The following is a 26,475-nucleotide window of genomic DNA, read 5'->3' on the forward strand; positions in this document are numbered from 1 at the left end:
ATGTCCACTAAGTAACGAGGGGATGTCAATAAGTTTTGAGCCTTGAGCATTTTTCATACCCAGGTGTCACAGCCTATGGTACGACATTGCACCTTGGGGTGTAGCTGATGTGATATATAAGTTTTGGTATCCTACTCTCAGAAGTTAGTGAACAGCTCAAATTGACAGAAAGAGACCCCCCTCACAGCAGTGAAAATGAATAAAATTGAGCATAGAGCAGTAATTAAGTTTTTAGTTCTTGAAGGAAACTCGGCGAAGAACATTGAAGAAAGGCTTTCAGCAGTTTATGGGAAGTCTTCCCCTTCATCTGCTACCATCAAACGATGGGTCAATGAATTTAAGCATGGCAGAGAGAGTCTTGAAGATGACCCCTGTCCAGGTCGCCCAACAACAAGCACTAGTCAGGAAAACATTGACAGAGTGCGTAGACTTGTGCTGGAAAATCGTCGAATCACACTCCATGAGTTAGAGGAGACCAAAGGCATTTCACACGGATTCATCAAGACAATTCTTCATGAACATCTCGTCATGTCTAAGGTGTGTGCAAGATGGGTGCCAAGAATGCTTACAGATGAAATGAAGCAAACAAGGGTCACCATAAGCAACTCCATGCTAACCAGATACAACAAGAATCCAGAAGATTTTCACTTTCAGCTAGTAACCTGTGATGAAACCTGGATCCACCACTATGATCCTGAGAGCAAACAAGAATCCATGGAATGGAAACATCTCATTTCTCCCAGGACCAAAAAGTTCAAAGCCTCCAGATCAGTGAAGAAGGTAATGGCGACAGTCTTCTGGGATAGCAAAGGCGTCATCCACATAGATTACTTACCAAAAGGAAGAACAATGAATGGGGAATATTACGCTAACTTGTTGAGGCAAGTGCGACAGTCAATCAAGAAGCGCCGGGGCAAGATTAGACGTGGTATTCTTCTACATAAAGACAATGCTCCAGTACACACCTCTCGCGTTGCAGCTGTGCTGTCCAGGAATGCAGGTACGAAATCTTGCCGCATCCCCCTACTCTCCAGACCTGGCACCAAGTGATTACCATCTGTTCCCAAATCTCAAGAAACACTTGCATGGTCGTAGATTTCAGGATGATAATGAGCTTATTGCTACTACTGAGGCTTGGTTTGAGGACCAAAATGGCTCTTCTACAGAGATGGCATCAGCGCCTGGCAGAAAAGATGGAAGAAGTGTCTTGACTCATAAGGAGACTATGTTGAAAAATAAATGTGGTTCATACCAATATTTTGTGTTTTTCTTTGCAAGGCTCAAAACTTATTGACATCCCCTCATACCTTGGTGGCTGATTACCCATTGGAACTGGTAAACCTTACAAGTCATAGCAGGGATTGAGAAAGAGAACTTTGACAACAGGCCATTTTCTGGATTATTAGCTATTTTCTGAATTAAGAATGGGCCACTGCCGTAGCAATAGTAAACTTCAAAATTTCATTTGAATATGCAAAATGGCCCATGGCCCCTGCCTTTCCCAATTCCTGTCATAGTAACCATTTCATAACAGAGCAATAGTTCCATCACCATTTATCAAGCTCATTCAAATCATAAGTTTATAAGTGGCGTCAGTTTTCAAAATAACCACCTGCCCGGAGGCCCCATACCGGTTTATTTGTCCAGTATTCTATATGAAGGCATATGGAGTTTCAACCAGTATTTGACAACATTTATGGAAAAATAAATAGACGGGGAAACCTTACATTGAATTGTAGGGTCAAATTCCATTTGTGTGATTTTGTGGGAAAGAAATTAAAAACATACCTTGTGCTCACCTTCCATACAATGGGGAAAAATTGAAAAAAATGGAAATTGTCCCTTTAATAATATGTAAGTTGTCGAGGATGGATAAGGTTCATACAATGCAGAAAAACTTAAAAACAAGATTGAGGCTCATCACTCAAAGTGATGTAAATAAAACTGACATTGAGGTGTTCATGCCAAGTAAATATTTCTCTTCAGACCAAATTCAATAATGTCAATGTGTGTGTTTCCTTTTTCTGCCAAATTCCAAAACTTGTCAAGGTACCATTATCTGGTACCCCATCCCTACCACATTACTCTAGTGTGGTACCAACAGCAGGTTTCAAGAATCAGGTACAAAAACTCCACTTAGTTACTGTGTTAGCTGCGCCCTGACAAAACGTACCAGATAAATCTATACTATTAAAGATAAGAAGCCAAAGTCATCAATATTCCCCACAATGGCAAAATACTCTCTATGAATATGTCTTCTAATTATGATTAAGTCAAATGTACTGGCATGTATATAACAATGTGGAAGGAGAGTGCTGAAAGGTTTTGAAGTTCTGCTCTGAAAAAGAGCACTACCGACAATACAAGTCAAACTTGTTGACATGGAAATGCAAATAGTTTATTCAGAAATCCAAAAACTACGAAAAGGCACCAGTACACCACCAGATCTATTGATATACCAAGTTTGGTGAAGAATTATAAAACTGTTTTAAAGTTCTGCACCGTAAAAGACAATTGTGCACAGACGAACAGAGTCCCTCTTGATAACCCCCAGCAAAAAATGTTGGGGGTGGATGAGAATATTCCAACAATATGTTAGCAGCAGACACCAAGCTTGGGCTTAACATGTTGAACCATTGTGAGTAAGTGAAGCCAGGTCTTTGATGTCATGACACTTTTAGCTCCAGATTTCCCTATGACCCCTTTTATAAATGAACATCCGACTCTATAGATGCACAGTATGCCATTGTGTAAAATCAGAAAGTACAAGGACGAGATGAAGCTATAGTGAAGCCATGGATCAAGACAGGTACAGGTCCACAGGCTCCTGAGAAGGGTAAGTAGAGTGAGTATGGTTTCATGCCACTTTTAGCAATATTCCAGCAATATCACTGCGGGGGGACTCCAGAAATGGGCGTCACACACTATATCCCTATGGGGAATCAAACCTGAAGCTTCGGTGTGGCAAGCAAATGATTTAATCAATACGTTACCACACCGCAGGACACGGTAAGGACAGTCACTGGTAAGACACATACATGTATTCTTCTTTACATAAAAACATTTCTCAAAATACCATGTGGCAAATATTGTAACCGATGCATACTCACACAAACAGCCCAATTCTCAAAGATAAAATTATTAAATAATACATAAAGAAAGTCACTAAGAAATAAGCCTACTCTAAATACTACAGCAATTGGAAACATAAATTCAAAGCTTACTGACATTCTAATCTTTTTTTTCAGATTATGAAATAATCAAAATGCAAATTACATGTTTCTTTTCGAAGACTCTGTCTCTACAAAAGCAGTTATGCAAGCACATTGATCTATAGGAAAATATCACAAAATACAGAAAATTGTACAAAAACAAACATGCACAACAAATTAAAGTTTTTCAAAAATATTTCAACAACCATGCATACTTTTAATAACCATTGTTGTTTATTTGATGATTTCAGTAATCACTGTTCATAATTCTCTATCCTGACATGCTGGGTATTTGACATTAATCACATGATCCCAACAAGTTTTAATAATCCAAACAAACTCTTAAGCTGAACTAAGCATGTTTATGATTACAACAAAACCATTTTGAAATAATTCTCAACAAAATAGTGTAGCACTTGGTTACCACTTCCTACATGTCATTACTTATACAAAGATAATTACCGAACTGGCAATTCAACTGTTATAATAAAAATATACATTTCATTTTGGCATATATTTAGAACAGTCTGGCTAAAGTTTTTATGTATGATGATTATGCACCAATCTATCAAATAATAACAAAATAAAAATGGTCAACATTGCTCCTTTGGCATCTGACATTGGGACATATTCTGACATAAATAACCAAATAACCTGACTATATATTTCCTTGTCCAGTTGAACTTTGAGATCTGAACTTCCAGAAGAGGACAATTGTGACAACTGCATTAGTCACAAATCCCAGATAACCAAAAGAATGAAAGCCAATATTTTCCAACATGTAACCTCCAAGCGTTGGTGACACACTTCGCACGAGAGAGTTAACTGCCATGTTGACTCCTAACATAGCACCAGTGTCTGCATCTGCGACAGTTTTAGTTAAAGAGCTGCTGATGATGACATTCTGCGTTGTTAGTCCCACAACCAGGGGTAAACTAACCAGGCATAGCTCACGTACATTTGTCACAAAAGAGAGTAGTAGGTACGACCATACTAGGATAAATGTTGACCACTTCAGAATTTTACTTTCGCTAAATTTCTTTGTTACTACTCCGAGTCCAATCCCCTGCACAACCATGCTGGTGATTCCAATATAGGACATGAGGTAGCCATTTTGATCAGGTGCCAGGTTGAATGTATTCAGAGCAACAACTTGAAACATGCTCTGGAACACGCCAATGGGAACACCTGATGCTAGCCGTACTAGAAGTAAAAACAATGCTCCAGGACCCATGATTAACTGTATGATTTTCTTCAGATTAAAGATGCTCTTTTCAGAGGTATCTGTTTGCACATCTGCTTTTTTAGTGTGTTGTGGTACAAACATCAGAACAAGCGCGACACTTAGCAAAGATCCTGCACTTGCAATAAATGCTGCGATTTGCTCTCCCAAGACTTTTGTCAAGATTCCTCCAATCAATGGGCCAACAACCATTCCAACACCGTATGACATGCCCAACTTTCCAAGTGCATCAGCCCTCTGACTTGCATCTCCAATATCTGTCACAATCATCTGACCACCTTGCATTGCATGCATGAAGAGCGATGGAAGTCTTGATATGAACAAAATAGGAATGTTTGTTGACATACCTAAAAGGAAATATGAAAGTGTTGATGAAAGGAAAGCCAGTGTCATTGCAGCTCTACCACCAAACAAATCACCAAACCTACCAAACAGTGGTCCTCCAGCTAACTGGACCACTGCAAAAGTTGTCTGAAGGTATCCAAACATCACAGGATCTACTCCAAGTTTCTTGGACAGATATGGCAGGGTTCCGTTTTGGATCCAAAAACATGTGGCATACAAAAATATATTTAAATGAGTAATAGCAATTACTCTATTTATCTTCCAGCCTCGAATCCGAATAAACTGGCTGTCATCCATTTCAGTTTTTAGCTCTTCAGTTCCTGTCATTGTCTCTCTGGGGGTGTTTCCACGAAAGTTAACGTCAGCTAAATCTTTAGCCGGTAAGTCCTTAGTTGGTTTCGGTGGAGCAATGTTTCTCTGCATAGTAGCGGCTGGTTAGTGAACTATTCGTTAAGTGAAGCAAATTTTGATGATGGCAGACGCAAGCGACGAGCATGCAGCACTGGCGAGCAATGACTAAGGACTTCGTAGTACACATGTTATAAAACGATAGCGGCGATGGGTTTGTGACGTGTCCCACTAACACTGATCCAAAACAAAGTATCACGTGATTATGATCCAAAGTCCATTTGCGGGGTTTTGGCGAGGTAATGTCAAAAGGACATGCGCAGAGATAAGACAATGTTTGTTATCATTACATTCTTAGTTCTTGCATTCAGATATGACTGCGTTGTCGTCCTAGCACCGAACACACTGAGATCCAAACTAGAGTTAACTCCCTTAACTACCATATAGACTAGGTTCCTGTCTCGTAGATGCCGCGCAGAGTATATAAGCGGTGCCAGTCTATGTAAGCGTCTTCCGGTGAGGAAGAAACAAAACATCTTCACTCTGTCTTTGTGACATGGTGTGACAATGCCGGCTGACCACGGGGTCAGAATTTGTCTTAGATGCATGTATGTTATTTCTAAAGTTCTTGTTTCTTGCACGATACACATGACATGCATGAACACGAATGAGTCTGTTGTTCTATTGGAGGTATAATCGTAGTGGCTTCAGGGTCAGCGCCGGTTTTGATTGTGCAATTACTCTCATTACTGGTGCAATAATTCTACTAAACGTTCAGAAACAAATCTTAGTATGACATCACATAGATATACTTAGAAATAAGTATAAGAAGGTGTATCTTTGTGATTTTGAATCCTTTTATGAATTCTAGTTATCTGATGTGTCACAAACACATATTAAAGCAGAGACCATACTGTTATATGGTGTAAGCACATCAATCATGGGATCTAATTTTCACACGATTGCACATGTTTCAAATGATTAAGTCTCCTTTTGATATTTTTGTGAAGCTCTGTTTTAAACATATTTGCCTTAATTCAGCTAAAAGTCTTATGTTTAAACATGCACTGAGTTGGTTTACTAAGTTTAGACAGAACAAGTCAGATATGAGCTAATTTTTCCCTAAAGCTTGATTTCATCATGACTAAATAGATACTGTTTTCAGGATCATATTTTATGTTCATATATTTCAGGGAAAGAACAAGTAAATGATCAGAAGTCCTCGTCAGATCAGTTTCATAATCAGAGCTATTCACAGCAACTTTCATTGTGGAACGCACCCATGTCGCTTGGCCTCATTTTGTGTTCAGGCACCAGTTTTCAATTTTACATTCCTTAGCAAAAATACTTTAGTAAGCAACCGTCACCTAAACTGTTACAGTTTTTTTTCAAATCAATATAGATATTTCTGTTCTGACTTCATAATGTCGGAAAATAGATATATTGTTGGCTATGCAAAATTGGGGACATCCAGCTGTAAAAAGTGCAAACAGAAAATTGAAAAGGGAGCATTAAGAGTTGGAAAAGTGGTTTCCAACCCATTTAGTGATGAAGGGGGTGACATGAAACAGTGGTACCATCCTGCCTGCATATTTGAAACATTTGTCCGTGCCCGAGCAACGACAAAGAAGATTGAGGATCCTGATGATGTGGAAGGGTTTGATGATCTACAACAAGAAGACAAGGATGTCATGCAGAAGCTCATTGATGGTGAGGACTGCTGCAGAACCACTGCACATTATTTGAGATTTAATACTCATTATGTGTCACGGTTTTTCCACTCATCTTAAGTACTGCAAATGCTCATGCAAAGTTGTGTCTCTAAGGTGGACTGTTGTTGCGTGTTTGAAATCCCTGGTCCATCCTTATTGCCATGAGTGGTTTGAGAGCAACCTAGTCAGGTTCATTAGTTTCATCACAGTGGGATGCATCTGAGAACTAGTTCTTGTTCTATTTGGTATGTTTTAAGGTGAATTGAAAGTCAGTATGTGTTATCCTAACATGTTTATGCTTAGGATCATTTCATAATGAGCACTCCCTGTCATTATCACAACCTTTACAAGTGATTTGAAGACAAGCCTATGATTCCTTCTTCTGTTAACATGAGACTGGTAGTCCTGACTGCAGTGAATGACTCATCTATGGAAATTTGAGGTAACACTGCTCCCCAACAACAAACTGCAACCAAAATTCATTGGGTGGTCATAGGCTTTTTCAGTAGTACCTGACCCATGAAGGTCTCAGGGTAGAATAGGTCTTCTCAACCCATGCTTGCCATAAAAGGCGACTATGCTTGTGAGAGGCGACTAACAGGATCGGGTGGTCAGGTTAGTTGACTTGCTCGACACGTGTCATCAGTTCCCAATTGCACAGATCAGTGCTCATGTTGTTGATCACTGGACTGTATGGTCCAGACTCGATTATCTACAGACCGCCCTCATATGCAAAATGGCGCCATGCACAGGCAACATTTTGACATAGATTTTAATGTCAAGAAGCAAGTGATTGACAATGGCATTAGAATCTATGTCAAAATCATCATAAAGAAGGGTTTTTTTTGTATATATTTTATTCATTTCAGCCATTTTACATTTAATGCACAGTAGGAGTCATCCATTGTTTCATATGCTTGTGATATTAATATATTGTTTAGCTGCTAGTAGAGTGTGGTTAAGGAACTTGCGTCCAGTATCAATACCCAACAGTATCTCAAAAACTGAAAAGTTTTCATCGATATTACATGTTCTATATATGTATAGTTTCAGATTATTCCAAAACTGTCACACATGTACAAGCAACAAAGACATGGATTATACTTTCAGGTTCAGAGTTGTAAAAGAAACAAACATTGCTGTCAACCAGGTTCATTCTTAGCAATTCTTTTTTTTCTAAAGACACAGTTGTAAATGAGTGTGTATTCTAATTCCGAAAGCTTTGTATCCTTGTTGTGAAAATATTTTTCCAAGGGCTATCTATGCTAACATGGCTTTCTCATTTAGAGCAGGGCTTCAGCAGATGATACTCTGGCTGTTTATACAATACTTTAAAGTATTTTCTGTAATTTGTATTGCTATTTATAAAGTGATAGTTGTTATTGGGTCACAATGTTTAGTGTTTTGACTGATAGTTATTATGGGTCATATTTCGTAGCGGGCAATGTTCCACGGAAATCTACAGATTTAAATGCAAATCAGTCAATCTTGAGAATCGTCCAAATCTGGGGAGAAAAGTTTTAGGGGGGTGAAGTCCTACTTATTAACATCAAATGCCCACATTTGTGCCTCTTTGGCTATGAAATTTGAGAATTTCAAAGTAACCTCTTTAAATATATTGTTGCGGCCCCCAGATGAAACAGGAAATGTACTCTATTCACTTCTCCACAAAAAATGCTTTGTGGAATTCAGTGAACATATACATGGGCTTTCTTGGGACTCTAATGGTGTGCAACTTAATTCTCATATTTTGGTTTTCTTTTTTATTGTTTTGTTGTGTGTTTTTTTGTTGTTGTTAGTTGAGAGACATTTGAACTTAGGTGTGGTATGGTGTGATGTTATCCACCTCTCAAAAACTACTCTATGAACTTATAGATGGACTTTCTTGGGACTTTATTGGTGGAAATCTCATATTTTGTTTTGGTATTTTATTGGTTTTTGTAAGTTTAGAGACATTTGAACTTAGATACATTTTGCTGAATTTCTCTGTGATGATAGTGTAATAGGGGATAAGGGGGGTGTACGGTATGTTATCCACTTCTCCACAAAAATTACTGGATGGAATTGATTTAGATTACACATGTGCTTTGTAGGGACTGTGTGCAATGTGTGTAATGGTGTGCATCTCATATTTTGATTTTGTATTTTATTTATTTTTCCAATTATAATGCAGTTTAAATTTACATACAGTTTCTTGAATTTCTCAGTGAATATAGTGTTATAGGGGATGAAGTCCACTTTTCCATAATAGTTTCTCATCAGAATTGATAGAGCTGCTATGTATTTTTCATTGGGACTCTAGAGCTCACTCAGTGTAGGTAACACCTCCTACAGCAGCGGGGCATCCATGTCCTTGGACACAATTTTGTCTTGTGAGTTTTTTCTGTTATCAGAGAATATGTGATTCAGTTGTTAAACTGGGGTTATCATAACAGAGATCTGAAGTCATTTATGTTTCTTCTAATAGTGAACATTTCCAACCTGAAACGTTGCCACATAGAACCTTGTATACATATCTGATATGTATGTAGACTGTTTGTCTTGACTGTAATTGTAACATTCGACTTTCACTGAACTTTATTATTGTGTAACACCTCAGTTGGCAGTATTGCAGCTTGTGGCCTGTGTCTGGACACGACAACAGAGTGACTGGCATCATGAACATATCTATGCAACATGGATATGAACACATATATCAACCAAGGTGGCAAGCCTTACCACTCCGTACCCTTAGTCTTTACTTGTCTGTTCAGACAAACAGGGGTTGCTGAAGACCAGTTCTAAATTGGTTCTTCACTGGCAAAATTAAAAGTAATTTTGATAAGTTTTCTGTAAGTATTGCACCTTTCAAAGGTGCCAGACAGCTGAGAAAGGACAAGTTGTACGAATGGAATATATATATTATTAACAAGCATTTATTTTATCAAAGTGAAATTAATCAAATGAAGAATTGTATCAAGATCTGTTTTCAAACCGAAAAAAAATATTGATAACAAGTGGAGATTTTATGGACTTTAACATCATTCAACCCGTCAGATTGTATCTCATGCACATGCTGATGTTTTCATGGTTGCACATCCATCTTTGTCTCAGTCAGAAGTTGTATATCAGTAAAGATAGTCCTAGTTCTTTATCACTGTGGTGGTGTATGGTCATGTGCATAGAGCCCAGATAACAGCTTTAAGCAACGTCAAGCTCAGGCAGTTCTTGAATTAGTGACTGCGTTTGGCAATTTGACTCCCGAGAGTTTCTTTGACTTCAGCATACCCCTCAACGAAGCAAATGTGATACATGTGATCTCACCCTGGTCAAGTGAGTTCAAAATTGCCTCATTTCACCCAGCAGAAAAGGGGTACCCAGTGAGATAAAGTCATGTGACTATAAACTTTTAGGACCCAAGAGGCAGCCTGGGTTATCCAGTGTAATGATAATCAGATTCTTATAACAGCTCCAGTGAGCAGCTAGTCAGATGGATAGGTGCTATATTAATGAATTTTTGTTATTATTTTATTATGATCTGGTCCAGACTCGGTTATTCCCAGGCCACTATCATGTACATGATATACTGGTAGCTGGAATATTGCAGAATGGAGCGGTATACAAAAGTCGAAAACAAAGAATTGTGAAAGTACGTAGTCTTCATAAGAAACTATGTATACATATGTAACAACTTAAGTACCATAATACAATCCACATGGTTTTATCTTAACCTGCAAACCTTCCCCCATTTACTCCTTTCATGTGTCCTTGCTTGAAATATAAGGGACCTTTAACAGAATGCTGTACTTTAACATTTAATAAATGCCCTAATTACAAACTTTTTATCCCCACGGCATGTAATGCGGGGGGATATAGTTGACGTCCCATCCGTCCATAATCATATTGTTTCCGGAGCACAACTCAGAAACAGTTCAATATTTTTAGACCAAACTTGATAGATATAGTAATCTCAGCCTATGGTTATGCCCTTTACTATTTACAGAGTTTGGGCATTTTTATTTGTTATGTTTTCCCATCTAACATTTTGGTGTTAGTCTAATGGTGGGGTGGGTTTCGTTTCCGGAAGAGAACTCAAACACCGTTATTTTTCTGCAAAACGTGGAAGATACATCAATCAGAACCTAAAGTGGTGCCTTTTGCAATTTACAAGATTTTTTTATTTACTGTTTTCCCGGTTTGTAATCTCAGCCTATGGTGAAAAGTGAGAGGTGTGTTTCGTTTCCAGAGCAGGACTCAAAAAATTTCTATATTTTTCTGCAAAACATGGTAGATATATCAGTCAACCTGAAGTGGTGCCTTTTGCTATGTACAGGTTTGTGTGATTTATCATCCACCCGGCATGTCTGAGCATAACTCAGAAACCGTTCAATATTTTTAGACCAAACTTGATAGATATAATAATCTCAACCTATAGTTGTGCCTTTTGCTATTTACAGATTCTGGGCATTTTTATTTTATTTTTTATTTTTCCCATGGAACATTTTGGTGTTAGTCTAATGGTGGGGTGGGCTTCATTTCCGAAGCAGAACTGAAAAAACATTCAATATTTTTGTGCAAAACTTGGTAGATATATCAGTCAGAACCTAAAGTGGGGGCTTTTGCTATGTACAGGTTTTTGTGATACATTATTTTCTCGGTTTCCATGGAAACATTTTGGACTTAGTCTCAAAAGTGAGAGGTGTGTTTCGTTTCCGGAGCACAACTCGAAAACTTATTAATATCTGTCAGCAAAACTTGGTAGATGCGTGTGCCAGACCCCAACGTGGTGCCTTTTGCTATTTACAAGTTTTTGTGATTTATTGTTTTCTTGATTTCCAAAACAAATTGGACTTAGTTTAAAAATGGAGTTTCCAAAGGGAGGGGTGATGGAAAAATCACAGGATAAGCACATTAATATGGTTCCCTTTAATATTTTTATGCAGGTTTACTCAAAAGTGTTTAAAGGAAAATAGAGGTTCTTTGATTGGATTGTGCTATTTCTTTTTATCCCCCCGGCATGTAATTCAATGGGATATAGTCAACTCGTCCGTTTGTAATCATTTTGTTTCCGGAGCATAACTCAGAAACTGTTCAATATTTTTAGACCAAACTTGATAGACATAATAATCTCAAGCTGTAGTTGTGCCTTTTGCTATTTACACAGTTTTGGCATTATTATTTTTTTATCCCCTCGGCATGTAATGCGGGGGGATATAGTCGACACCTCGTCTGTCCCCCGCCCATCCGTCCGTGCGTAATCATTTTGTTTCCGGAACATAACTCAGAAACAGTCCAATATTTTTAGACCAAACTTGATAGATATAATGATCTCAACCTATAGTTGTGCCTTTTGCTATTTACAGATTTTGGCGTTTTTATTTTTTTTGTTTTTCCATGGAACATTTTGGTGTTAGTCTAATGGTGGGGCAGGCTTAGTTTCCGGAGCAGAACTCAAAAACCATTCAATATTTTTCTGCAAAACTTGGTAGATATATGTGGCAGACCCCAAAATGGTGCCTTTTGGTATTTACAGGTTTTTGAGAGTTATTAATTTCTCGGTTTCCATGGAAACGTTTCAGACTTAGTCTCGAAATGGAGGGATGTGCTTCATTTCCGGAGCAGAACTTAAAAACCATTCAATATTTTTCTGCAGAAATTGGTAGATGTATCAGTCGGAACCTAACATGGTGCCTTTTGCTACTTACAGGCTTTTGTGACTTCTTAGTTTCTCGGTTTCCATAGAAGCATTTTGTACTTAGTCTCAAAAGTGGGAGGTGTGTTTCATTTCTGAAAAGTGGGAGGTGTGTTTCATTTCTGAAGCCGAACTCAAAAACTTCTTAATATCTGTCAGTGTTACTTGGTAGATATGTGTGCCAGACCCCAAAGTGGTGTATTTTGCTACTTGTTTTTCTGATTTATTATTTTCTCCGTTTTTATGGAAATGTTTTGGACTCTCAAAATGGAGGGATATGCTTCATTTCCGGAGCAGAACTCAAAAACCGTTCAATATTTTTCTGCAAAACTTGGTAGATATATCAATCGGAACCAAAAGTGGTGCCTTTTCCTACTTTCAGTTTTTTGTGATTTATTATTTTCTTGGTCTCCATGGAAACGTTCTGGACTTAGTCTCAAAAGTGAGAGAGGAGCAGAACTCAAAAACTTCTAAAAATCTGTCAGTAAAACTTGGTAGATATGTGTGGCAGACCGCAGAGTGTTGCCTTTTGGTATTTACAGGTTTTTGTGATTTATCATTTTCTTGGTTTCCATGGAAACGTTTCAGACTTCAGACTTCAAAATGGAGGTATGGGCTTCGTTTCCGGAGCAGAACTCAAAAACCGTTCGATATTTTTCTGCAAAACTTGGTAGATATATCAATCAGAACCTATAGTGGTGCCTTTTGCTATGTACAGGATCTTGTGATTTATGATTTCTTAGTTTCCATGGAAACGTTTTGGACCTAGTCTGAAAAGTGAGAGGTGTGTTTCGTTTCCGGAGCAGAACTCAAAAACTGTTCTATTTTTCTACAAAATGTGAGAACCTGAAGTGGTGCCTTTTGCTGTTTACACGTTTTTGGGATTTATTATTTTCTCCGTTTCAGACTTAGTCTCAAAATGGAGGGATGGGCTTCGTTTCCAGAGCAGAACTCAAAAACCATTCAATATTTTTCTGCAATACTTGTTACATACATCAGTCAGAATCAAAGTGGTGTCTCTCGGTACTTGCTGGTTTTTGTGATATATTATTTTCTCTGTGTCAGTGGAAACTCTTGTTTACATTTGCTACTTGTGAGCTTGGTGGACAAATGTTTCAGTGTTATAATGCCTTTCTGTAAGACCCGGTCGGTCTGTGACGGATAGCAAATGGGAAATTTCTGTTTCAGATTTCTTAGCAAAGTCAAATGCAAAGGGTAAAGGCAAGGCCCCAAAGAAGGCTGTTGCACAGAGCAAACTGCCATTCTCCCCATCTAAGGTAAAGAATGAGAAGGATGACAGCTTTAGTGCAGGTGAGTCATTTATCAGTGTCATGCCTTGTTTTATCTGGATCTGGTTTGATGCAGGTAGACATACATTTGTGTCAAAACATGTCACTTTATGAATATGGTGAATGATCAGGGCACCTGATAAGGGCTGTATCAGCTTATCTACAGATACAAAATATGCACGATATGGTTGGAAATAATTTAGAAACCATAGTAGATACCCACACAGGAATGGTGTATAGTCTTAAAATTATTTACAGACGTGTTTATCTGAAAGATTATTATTTTATTTGTTGACCTGTTTACACAAGAGTAGCAATGTTGTGGTGCATATATGTGATGAAACACATAGCTGATGCGCCATTAAATTCCATCCAGTACACTAAATGTGCTAATGACCCATGAAGGTCTGTTGTAGAATAGCCCTTCAGCAACACATGCTTGCCATAAAAGGCAACTATGCTTGTCATATGAGGCGACTAACAGGATCCGGTGGTCAGACTTGCTGACTTGGTTGACACGTATCATCGCTTCTAATAGCATATTTCAATGCTCATGCTGTTGATCACTGGATTATCAGGTCCAGACTGGATTACTTACAGACTGCTGCCATATAGCTGGAATATTGTTGAGTGCAGCGTAGAACTCCACTCACTTGCTTCGTCCTAACGGTTTTCAGTACTCCTGTATCGCCCAAAAAAGAGTACCTACTCACGATGTTGAAAATAACAGATATTCCCAAACTGCTTAGAGAGGGCATTTGGTTTTGAATCCTACATAAATGTTTTTTTCCATGGTATTAACATCATTCTAACTTCAGGCTTACTGACTTCTGTGGCTGTTAAAGAATGTGGCAAAGGTGGTAATATAGGCTTTGTCATTAAAGAAGGAGATATCTCTGTCTAAATATTGTGTATCTCTGTCTGTACACTGTTACCATAGTCGGTGCTCACGAATGGTGTTTCAGAGTAACAGGACATTGGGCCCTGTAAGTGTCAGATGTCTGTCTGACCCACTGAAAATTCACAGTACCCACAGAATAAAATTAAACACACATTTCAAATTTAACATTTCTTTTAACTGGCATTGAAATTATTAACATTATATAATGACAAACATTATAAACATAATTTTTTCGTATAAACAGTGAACAAGTGTCACAGGCCACAATTAGCAACTTCAGACAAAGTTATTGTGATATGTTCAGTCACTGGGGCCAGCTGGTTGGGGACTTCTGTCTGACCATTGGCAAAACTGCCAGATTTGTCAAAGGGTCAGACACTATTCTTGAACACTGCATAGTTACAGATCCTTCAACAAACTCTGATGCTAATGGCCATGCTCCACCCAAGTTCGCGGATGGTGATACGGAAAGGGACAACTCCTTTAGGCAGTTCCGTCGGCTCTGTGCCGATATAGCCGAGGAAAACAGCTACACCGGCAAGACTGCTCTCGTGTCCAACTATCTCAGGAAGGGGAACAGTGGCAGTAAGTTGATGAGGAACAAATTCTCTCCCTATGCAATTCCTGACAATGTTGTCAGTCCTGCAGTATGGCTGTTATATTGCAAGTCAAAACTTCTAGACATGGCCATGTTTAACACTGTGATAAAAATGATATGGTAGTAGTACTACCAGTGTCCAGTCAGTTTGACACTCACTCTAGGTGATGAGGTAGTCTGGTGGTTAAATCGTTGGTTCATCATGCCGAAGACCCAGGTTCAATTCCCCACTTGGGTACATTGTGTAAAGCCCATTTCTAGTGTGCCTTGTCGTTACATTGATGGAATATTGCAAAATCATCATTGAACCATAATCAATCAAGCAAGCAAGCAATCAGTCGATGTTGTGATGCTGTAATGTGATCGTCCTATTTCTTGTGTCCCACCATTTTCAACTCATTGTAATTCATTGTTACCATTATGGGGAATGGCAACGTATGACTGATATTTGTTATGTGGCATCAGTTTCACCTACCTCTACCAAAATGTCTGTTATTTCCAGCTGGCTACAAAGGCGATGTCTATCTGTTGATGAAGTTGTTGTTGCCAGGTGTTGTCAAGACTGTATATAATCTCAACAACAAACAGCTTGTCAAGTTATTCAGTCAGGTTGGTAACCATTTTTGGGAGGTGGGAAAGCTTCGAGGCAGCAGTGTTGATACTAGGACTGGGACAGGTAACGCCGACACTCCTGGGATGGATGGGTAATGAGATGGACCTGGGTACCCATCTCAGAACCCAGGCACGTTATGATCATGTGACTAATAGATTAAACAATGTTACATGTTATTCTTTCATGATAAAAAGGTTGTACTGTCTTTGAAACTTTAAACAGAATTCACAGTCACTTCTTTTTAATATGATATGTGGTTAAGATGATGAAAAAATTGAAAGATTATTCTCAAAGCTGAAATTGTCAGGAATTAACATAATGGGTATCTTGGTAGGGTAGGGTAATAGGGGTGCGGTACCCAGGTAAAATATTTGGACCCATCCCAACCCTAGTTGATATATTGGTTGACTTATTAGATTTCAGTTCATTTGTTTGAATTCCAGCAACCCAGCATGAGTTACGTCCCATGGTAAATTTTAAGCACTTTCCAGCACAGTATTTTCAGCAGAAATCCATCTCTTGTAGTTCAAAGATCAGGTTCAGCTTCATGATTAGTCATGGAAGTGACACACTTTGAAAAGTTTGTCATGTGAGTAGAAATTCAATGCTAAACATACTGAAGACATGTACATACAGTTACACCAGCTTATACCTTGTTGAGAAAGACAGTGTTAAATGCAACATTGATAAAACATGAATTTTTTCTGCAGATATTTGGTACAAGTTTAAAAGCAATGGTAGAAGATCTGGACCAGGTATGTGTTTTAGCTTTTTAGTGTCGGCGTGTTAAGTTAAAGGTCACATGCAACATAAAACACAACTTTGCAGATTCTGATACCTTTCGGTATGCACTTACTGCAAAATATCATCAAAAATGCCAATTCAAACTATAAGGTTGAAAAAAATGCGATGTAAAAAGCCAGAGAAATCTGAGGTCAAACCATTCACTAATTTTCCTCCAGTGATTACAACAGCTATGCTGCAATGTGCCTATAATGCATGCACAGTTAATAGGTTAGCGGAGCTTGAAACAGTCTGCCTGCCCGGAGTATGAGGTCGTGAGCAGTAGTCGTATCTTGGTTGTGTACACAAACAAGTAAGTAATCTACTCTAATAATCTAATCTACATAAACAAAAACATGTTGATTCTAATAATCAGACCCTGTCACAGAGAAAACTTAATGTCTGGTTTATCAACACCTATATGTCTGCTTGCCTGTCTGCTGATGACAGTATGCCATGTGCAACTTCGATCATTGACCACATGCAATTTGAAAATAACACCTATCTGGCTTATAAGCCATATACAAAGAACCAGTTAAGTGTATTGGCAAATGAACCAGTGGCCATTGAGAAGACTTTGTTACATTTGAGTGCACACCCACCAGCTCTGACTGGGTTTTATATCACAGCTGCTCTCGAGGGAGATAAACCCAAGAACAAGATATTGCACTTTTGATTTGCGATTATATGCTTATAATTTTCTTTATTTGTTGTTTCTCAATCAGCAATGCATTTTATGTATTATGAATGAGTGATAACTGTGTTTCAATTATGTTTAATTTTTTGGTTGCATGTGACCTTTAAGGAATGAGTTACAAGGTTCATGTTTCAAATTGTTCAGTGATGGACCAAAAGGGTAGAATATATGTGCTTGTTTCTACTGTGTTGAAACATTGCCAAATGAAAAGATTCAGAATTGTTTATCCATAAAGTTGTAGCTGTTGATATTGTGACCTCATGGGTTATTTATAGTATGAGTGTAACTATATATGTTTGTAGTGTAGGTGGCAGTATACACTGACGCCTGCTAATACCAGCACCTGTCTAGTCTGGCACATTGTCATAATGAGCATAAGAATTTGGTCCCATTTCTAACAGTATTATGATCATTAAATCCATATTCTGCATTCTGACTTAACTTTTTGGTTCCAACAATCAAATTGAACTATTATTGGCACTGTCTAAACCAGCATGGGTATGATCAGCCCAATCAAGGTCCCATAATCCAGTACACACCTCTCTGCATGTTAGATAATCAGAGATAAAGAGAATGACAAGTGTAAATGGCAGCCATGTTGGAAATTGATCATCACTGTCTAATCCGGAACCCTGTCTAAACCGGCATTATATTTTAGTCCCATGGGTTGCCAGTTTAGACAGGTTTCAATGCATACACATAATGATATGTGTCTCCACAGGGTGATGTAGCAGAGACTGTCAGGGTATTTTTTGAGACTAACAAAAATGTGGAACCCTTGAAGAAGAGTGTCCTGTCGTTACAAGAGGTGAGTGAAAGGGACTCGGTCGTGAAAAGAACGGGGTGCTGGTCGCCCTGTCACATCATGTGTCAATGTCTTCACATTGAGTTGCTTTACTAAACATGCCACAGCAGAATGATCATGGGCCTCAATTTTTATTCTTGATGGTTATGTTTGTTGTGATTAGTTTTCTTCAGTGAAAGAACCCACTTTTAGTTTCTTCAGCTGAACAAATTTTAAGTTTAAATTGATGTTTATTAGCCTCTTATTGAAATATACGAAGTATACATTTTGGCTGCACCAACTGATAGTTTCATGAACCTGGAGACAGTAGGAAGTTAAACCCTGACTTACGAGTAAGGGTAATTCTGTGTAGAGTTTTGGGGAGATGATTCTTGACACAGTTATGGTGGTGGTGGGGTCATTATACCATGGAGATGTGATATCTTGCATGGCGGGCAAGCTGGCTAAAGTGCCAGGCTAGTGATTCAGCGAGCATGAGCTGACAGGATTGAGCCCACCTGTGCTGTGACTGGGTATAAAAACCTTGGAGTCAACTTTGTGTGCAAACAACCCATAGTGTACTGTCCTATGCCTTAAAACACGGGCAAACAGTAGCGCAAACAGGTTTGTGCAACAGAGAGAAAATGTCTTTTTGTATACGAGCAGAGTGAGCAAAGGTTGGCAACGTAGTTCACTCACTTCGGTTTGAAAAATATTGTTCATGTCAAAATAAAATATCGCCACCATCAAAGGTACACACCCATTTCCTCTTTGGGTTTTACGTTTCCAATCCCATGTTTTATGATTACTCACATGAAATATATTGTATTCAACATTTTAAGCACCACTTGTGGTTTATCAGATCTCCATTCACCTCCATTCCCCCTTCAAACATCTGGTTCAATTACCTTCCCACTGATTGTACTGATATCTTCTGTTCGGGACATCATATCTGCAGTCTTCCATACAGTAACAAAGTACCAGCAACAGAACATCCTGTTCTTTGACACTCTGAGGTTCCTGATAGTTTCCTTCAGCAGGAAGGGTTGGCTGCATGCTTCACCAAGACACTGATTGAGATACGGGTCCTTATTACTGTAGAACTCGGATCTACATCGTTCACAGTGGCATGCACACATGCAAGCGCGAACTCATTCACAGAATGTAGATTTGTCTACTAGACAGACACGCATGGAAGGAGCATACCCATGTTCACGTAAGGATCGACAGCTGGAGAGACGATTGCTGGAGCATTTGTGCAAGGGTCTGGAATCCCTACCTAGGGCTTTAATAAAATCGCCTCATAATGCCAGAAGATTCCAATTTCAAAGAGGATAAGATAAGATCCTATCTACTCTACTTACTTCAAAGAAGGATAAGCAAATCATTTCCAAGCATCTGGCACCTATATCAGCGGGACTTACTCCTGTAAGGAGTCAAGTATCATGGTCGTCTTGCACCAGCAGCGAGGAATTCAACAAGATTATGTTATGATGTTTCATTGAACCCGGTTACTATAGTCAACGTGTGTCAACATGAAGGAAGCTTGGAAATTGCTTCACAACATGTGTATAAGATGACGATGGTATTATCTTCATTTAAAGAACACCGCCACAACTACCAGGAGGACAGTATATCTACATCAGTATTAAGCAGCGGAAGGTTTCCCTCGCTTCTACTCAGGCATCTGTACACATGACCACTCATGTATCTCCGGGACAAGCAGAACAGTGAAGTTACTGACAAGCCCAAGTGTTAGCAAAGGAATCACTGACTGCACAAGTTCTGACGTCACATCTGGAATCTGATTGGTCCACAAGAGACAATGCCCTGTAACAGTTCATGTGTCAGGAAATTATCTGCAGATGGAAACAACCCTTCCAACATGGAAATAACTCAGATAGCACAGATAGCAGTCTACAGCATCATTCGATTATCTTCACAAGTCATAGAGGTCTTCTCCTGACAGCAGACTGAACATTGTTAATCTGGAAGCTTGCAGCAACAGCTATCACATGGATGACAGCTCACTCACAATATACAGTGTTGGTGATCTGAAGACGAAGAATGACACATCTTCACGGCAAAGGCAGTAACCTTGGCTCTATGCAGATCGACTTGCTCATTATGTGATGATAAATGGAGGCAGAAAGGCTTTACAGCTTTGAAAGCTTTACATGCTCAAGTGGCAGATTACCTATGTCGCCTATGACATACTCGAAGACTCAAAGTTTTCACATTATCGACTTACCTGGCAGCTCATAGCTGTCACCATGAAAACAGGGATCAAGCTGACAAAAGTGCCAGAATTAGTCGCCCTACTACGCTTATTGAAGTTGGAAGACCAACAACGAATGTGGTACAACACCTCACCAGTGACAAATATGAGCCACTAGATCAGACATCCTTTGAATGGCTAACACAGTTAATGCTGTTCCTGCTTGCCCTGGCAACTGCAGCTCGGATGTCAGAAATGCATGCTCTGGATTACAGTCAAATACGATTTCACTCTGGACATAGTGATATCATCCACTTAAGACTGAGATGTGATTTTGTTGCCCAAACTCAACTGCCTGGACAATTGGATAGATAATTCCACATCTTGGCATTATCTTTGTGCCCTGTCAGCATATTTCTGACAAACGAAAACATGAAGATGACAATTTCAGCACCGATTCATCCCCTTATCTGCTGAGACACCTACAGAAATATGACTGACCACAATCTCAGTATGGATGAGAGCCATTAAAGAAGGGGCCTACAAAAAAGCAGGATTTAACCTCAGCGAGCTTCAAATCTTCATGAAGTTAGGAACCGCTCATAATTTATCACTAGCGGGGACAATGAGGATTTTTATATTTTTTCTGTACAAATCTGGTAGCCCAAATACTTGGGACAAAACAAATAGCCCCCCACACACACATTCTATGTACAATATATGTATTAGTAATGTAGAATATCTGTACAAAACAGCTGACCCCCCTATATTCTGTGGACAAAAATGAATGGAGCCCCCCCCCCAAATCCTCATCGCCACCCCCTGGTGATAAATTATGAACGGTCCCATAGAGCTTATGGGTCTACACTCGCTCTACATGGAAATTGCTTGCTTACAACTTCAATGTAGGGCTGCTTTTGGAAATTGGATACAGTGTTTGCCAAGCTCTACCTCAGAGACATAACCATGGAGGACGTCTCAAGCATTCATCAGTTTGGGCCACTTCTTGTAGCACAGATGCTGAGTTACACTCAATCCTTTTTATTATGAGTGATGATGACCTTGTCCTTGTAAAGGAGATGCTTGTACATGAAAAAGGGTATCAACTCTGTTGAGGACATCACGAAGAAAGAGTTGCTATTGATAACTATTTGGAGAAAGAAACTAGTATGTCTAAAATTTCCCTCTTTACCACGTGACTTGTACAAACCAAGACACTTTGCAGAGGCTAGCATGTATGTCAAAATGAAGATACTTGTACATGTAAATGGTCGTAACCTGCCTTGATAAGATTATTTTGGCATAAAGTTGCATTAGACCGAAGCAGAAGGTTAGCTGATCTATATATCCACAGAGACATGTCAGAAGTATCTTCGCACGTAGAGAAGTCTGGCTGGATGTGGTCCCTCTGATTAATAGATGAATATAGGAAGAGCAGGGCCGGAAAAATTTCTGTGTTCCCGAAGAGGGCAAATACTGGTTTTACTTACGTGACAGCCAGCACCGTTTCCATCAGATAAGCATGATAAGGAAAAATATGTAATATGTAGATTCTCGTGTCAGGCTTATAATCAGAGAAAGTAACAAGCATGGCCAGTCATGTGACCAATATTGGCAGGGAAGCAGGGAGCTGCTCTTGGATGATGATATGTCATTTTCAAAAGAGGGAACTTCAGGGCATTTCAAGTGTTCCAGTATCTTTGCATAGAGGGAGGAGATAAGCATAGTGAGCATGAGTCAGGATAAGTATAACATATAAATTTTACTCACCAAATTACATTTTGACATGGAAAATATTTTTCCAACCAAGGGAAGTTCGGTGTTCCCAACTTTTGCTCTCCTCACTCACATACAAGAAGACTGTTTATTTTCTCTCTCTTGCACAACCCTATTTGTGCTACAATTTGCCTATGCTGAAAATAACACCTAAATCCATTGGTATATGACTAGATGGTGGTCATATGAGTGCATGTAAACACCAAGTTGTGGGTACAGCAACATACAGTAAACTTAGACAAAGTACTGTGACTTTGTGTCCCAGTCCACCCAGCTGTGAATGGGTACCTCAAGGATGAGAAAGCTGTAATAACCTAGTGGCAGCAAGAGTTGCTTACTTCCTGGGGAGTTGACATTGATAATATGATGTGCCATTGAGACTGACATCCAGTGGTTGAAGGAAAATATGTCCGTGCCTTGAGCATGCACATGTTGATTATGTGTGCTATATACATGTGACATAAAAATAAATAAAAATTAATCTTGGACCGTTGAGGATGGCAGGAGTTGTTTGCACCTGCAGAAATTTTGTGTTGCAGGTGGATGGTCTCCTGATTTCTCTGGCCAAGCTCACCAAGGAGGACGAGCAACTCAGACTACTTACAAAAATTGCTAAAAGGTAATTGGAGGTGTACTGCATCCAAGCCATGGAGATGTCAGGGCAGACATCTCAGTCCAAGTCTTGCTATGAATGAATGCAAAGATCAGAATCTGTTGTGAAACAGTATACCAAGCTATTAGTAGAAATGCAGTATCTTACCTTCATTTAAGTACAGTGTTTTTTTCATTTAAAGTGACATAGATTATGGTTATTTTAACCCATGTTATTAAACAATGAAATGTTTGGTTCTTGTTGCTTATTTTCTGCATTATGGTCATATATCATATACCAAACAGGATTGACCCGAGGACTTTATACCATTTCACCAATAGTGTTTAAGTACGTGACTAGACTGATTGTGTCTTGTGACACTGTTGTTGTTGATCAGTGCAAATGTTCGTGCAAACTCACTGTAATCAAATCACCCATGAAGATCAGTGTTAGAATTGATCTTCAGTAACTTATTCTTGTTGTACGAGGCCGCTAACAAGATTGGGTGGTCAGGCTTGCTGACTTGGTTAACACATGTCATTGGGTACAAATTGTGCAGATCAATGCTCATGTTGTTGATTACTGGATTGTCTGGTCCAGATTTGATTATTTACAAACTGCAGCCATATAGCTGGAATATTGTTGAGTGTGAAGGAAAAATAAAATCTGTCATTCAGTATTCAGATCTTATAATCTGCTGTCATACCTCTCTTCATTAGGAATCGGGAACATTGCCAAGGAGATTTGGTCAGGGAAAACTTTCAATCAGCTAGTCAGTGACAAGGCTAATAAATTATTGGTATGGATGAATGAAAGTTTCCGAATCCAGTGTATTTATCTCAAGAACAATAAGTTCCTAAAGTAGATCTGGTCTTTACAAACATGCAGATCGTAAATGTCAAGATATTTTAAATGCATACATATTACTGTCTTAGACATATCTCATAATTGTTTGAGAGATACACTCACAAGCATGTACAAACTGCCATGATGCACCTGAAACGCTGATGGGGTGACAAAAAGGTATTCATACGTGCACTTCTTCCATTAAAATTGGATCATGTGATGGGCTTGTTTGTTTCAGATGTACTGGAAATGATTTGAAAATGGTGGTCCGTCTCATCAAACACGACCTTCGCATAAACTCAGGGGCAAAACATATGTAGGTTTGGACTTCAATATGTGATGTGTTTTGTCATGTATTGTCTTGATTGTGAAAAAAAAGTTAGCCATGCTAGTCATCAATAAGTTCTCAGTTTATTCTGTCATTGATAACTGTGAAAATAGCTCAATCCATACTTGTCTAAATTCACCGAATTCACTGAGCTTTAAGTTAAACATCAATATAAAACCTTTTCATTTTCATATGTGTAGTTGGTACATCATTATTTGCTATCCTGTATAAACAGCAACTTCTCATCTTTGATCTCAGATTAGATGGCCTTGATCCAAATGCGTATGAAGCATTCCAGGCCTCTCGAAACCTGAAGGATGTTGTGGAGAGAGTTCAAGCTAACGCAGAGGAAAGCAAGCCAGGCATGAAGAAGAAGTTGAGTGTCCGAGCCTCACTCATGACTCCTGTACTTCCTATGCTGGTCAGTATCTTCTTCATCCCAAGTTTACTGGTCTCTGTACATGATACGTTGAGGAATATTGTGTTTATATTGTAATTTCTCTTTCTCTCCCCCCCCCCCACACACACACATCAAAAGAAAAACACACAAATTAAATGTAATAGTTTAAAATTTTAAAGCACTATATTGCAACACAACATATCAATCTTTAGATTCACTCAGGACACATTTTTCAGAAAGTTCATAAATATCACTTCACTTCACTTCACTTCACTTCACTTCACTTCACTTCACTTCACTTCACTTCACTTCACTTCACTTCACTTAAAAACACAGATTGTGGGTGATGGCTCTTAATAATTCAGATGCCAGTTGTTGGGGGCAGTTGTCTGGGTATGTGGGGGCAGTTAGCATGATACCTTATTATCAACCTGTCATAAAACAGCTTTTAGTGGTTGAGGCTTCATTTTGTCAGTTTTCCACTGAAATGCCACCAAATCACTTGCACTTTATTTATTCACCAAGCACTGTCTGTCCAGGCTGAGGCTTGCAGGTCAGTGGAGCAGGCCATGAAGAAGTGTCCCAACGGATTCTACGCCGAGATCAAGTATGACGGAGAGAGGGTGCAGGTCCACAAGAGGGCCGACGAGTTCCGCTACTTTAGCCGCAGTCTGAAGCCTGTCCTGCCTCACAAGGTGATAATATGAACAATTGGATGGCTTTGTAGGATTTGTCAGAAAAGTTTGTCAGTAGGAGAAGTTTGACACCTGGAGAGTCGATGTATCAAGAGTAGTCCAGGGAATAAGAGTAAACCTAATTTCATAGGTTCATAGGAATCTGGGTATGGCGCTAGTCTGGGACACTGCAATTTGCTGTGCCTTGGACATGTCAGAAACCAGGGATGACAAGTTGGAAAACTTGGAGTTGCCCGATGGCAGAAAATGTCAGAGAGCTTAATCACTTCGTGCTTTTCTCTCACATAAAGGATATGTCTAGTTATAACTAGGTGGGTTAGTTTCTCTGATTCTCACTAGGTTTATTCACTTAATACTGTCTTGAACTTTAAATAAATAGTGAGAAAAGTTTATGCTGCTTTGTTTTTAAGAATATTGTGCCAATGAATTTTTATTTTTAACTGTTATCTGCTATCTTGCCTGAATGAAATATTGGCGTAATAATTGATCACTTTCAGTGATTGATATAAGGGTAGCACTTTTTTTCAGGGCATTATCATTTGAGATCTTTCATTAACTGCCCAATGAAGGAGGGCAGTTGAATAACTTTCTGTTATTATAGCTAAAATGGATGGTATTTCTAATAAAATAAGAATACAAACAATGACATCGGTTTTGAAGCTTTTACTGCGGCCTGCCTTTAGAATACAGCACCACAAACTTTAAAGACACGTCATAATACTATTTTATGTAATTGCAAGTGATTTTGTTCAAAAGCACGTTCTTGAAACAATGCCCTATGACGCTGGCATAGCAACAAGGTTGTCAAGCTCAGCAAGTGCGGATAAGCTCCGCTCACTGATGTTTCATCTCTACTAGCCATGTCATTACAGAAACCCAACAATGTTGCGAGTTTCCAGAAGTAGTTCCCAGCGGATGCGCAATTTTTCGCAAGCACCAGTTTTAAATATTTTTTCTTTTTTGCCTAATATGCTCATATTTCTTTGTATTAAGAGGTGCTGAGGTGTTATATTTTATGTATTTATGTATTTTGTATTTTTAAGTTTAGTAAGAATGACTTACATTGGTCACATTGCGCTATGTTTTATTATTCGCAATTTTGGTCAATTAAAATAATCTAAATATATTCTATATTTCGGTTTCAAACGTAACTATTTGGATCAAAGGAATTATAACTGTAAACTAATATACATACATATCTTTGTCATTCAGTAATTTGCACCATTACAAGGAAATATTTATTTTTCAAAGCGGTAAGAATTCATTACACTGGATACGTCAGCAATTTTTGTGCTGGTTCGGTGTGCGTATTATATTTATTAGAATTATTCCAAGGGTTAGGGTAAGGGACCTTATCCAATATAGTAGGTAAATGCATGAGTACCAATTGTTTTCGTTTTCCATTTTTAGTATTTTGTTCACAA

At 38.8% G+C, this 26,475-nt stretch overlaps 2 protein-coding genes across 4 annotated transcripts in view; one reads left to right on the top strand and one right to left on the bottom strand.

Moving 5' to 3' along the window:
• Positions 1-632: 632 nt before the first annotated feature.
• LOC137268371 (solute carrier family 22 member 18-like) lies at positions 633-5,549 on the bottom strand. Its single transcript, XM_067802929.1, has one exon. It carries the CDS (start codon positions 5,221-5,223, stop codon positions 3,871-3,873), a length of 1,353 nt encoding a protein of 450 aa, XP_067659030.1. The 5' UTR covers positions 5,224-5,549; the 3' UTR covers positions 633-3,870.
• Positions 5,550-5,670: 121 nt separating this feature from the next.
• LOC137268855 (DNA ligase 3-like) overlaps positions 5,671-26,475 on the top strand; it is a 39,911-nt gene continuing 19,106 nt past the window's right edge. The window contains exons 1-11 of one of the 3 annotated variants that reach the window (XM_067803427.1): positions 5,671-5,756; positions 6,342-6,858; positions 13,720-13,842; positions 15,121-15,306; positions 15,822-15,928; positions 16,643-16,687; positions 18,134-18,220; positions 22,730-22,809; positions 23,867-23,944; positions 24,215-24,377; positions 24,896-25,051. In XM_067803427.1, coding sequence (XP_067659528.1) covers positions 6,357-6,858; positions 13,720-13,842; positions 15,121-15,306; positions 15,822-15,928; positions 16,643-16,687; positions 18,134-18,220; positions 22,730-22,809; positions 23,867-23,944; positions 24,215-24,377; positions 24,896-25,051 — 1,527 coding nt within the window. In that variant the 5' untranslated portion in view covers positions 5,671-5,756; positions 6,342-6,356. Of the gene's footprint in view, positions 5,773-6,341; positions 6,859-13,719; positions 13,843-15,120; positions 15,307-15,821; positions 15,929-16,642; positions 16,688-18,133; positions 18,221-22,729; positions 22,810-23,866; positions 23,945-24,214; positions 24,378-24,895; positions 25,052-26,475 lie in introns of all 3 variants that reach the window. The other 2 variants (XM_067803429.1, XM_067803428.1) reach the window with 2 other exon arrangements.

This window comes from Haliotis asinina, chromosome 16 (genome assembly GCF_037392515.1).
Source record: "Haliotis asinina isolate JCU_RB_2024 chromosome 16, JCU_Hal_asi_v2, whole genome shotgun sequence".
NCBI classification, from domain to species: Eukaryota; Metazoa; Mollusca; class Gastropoda; order Lepetellida; family Haliotidae; genus Haliotis; species Haliotis asinina.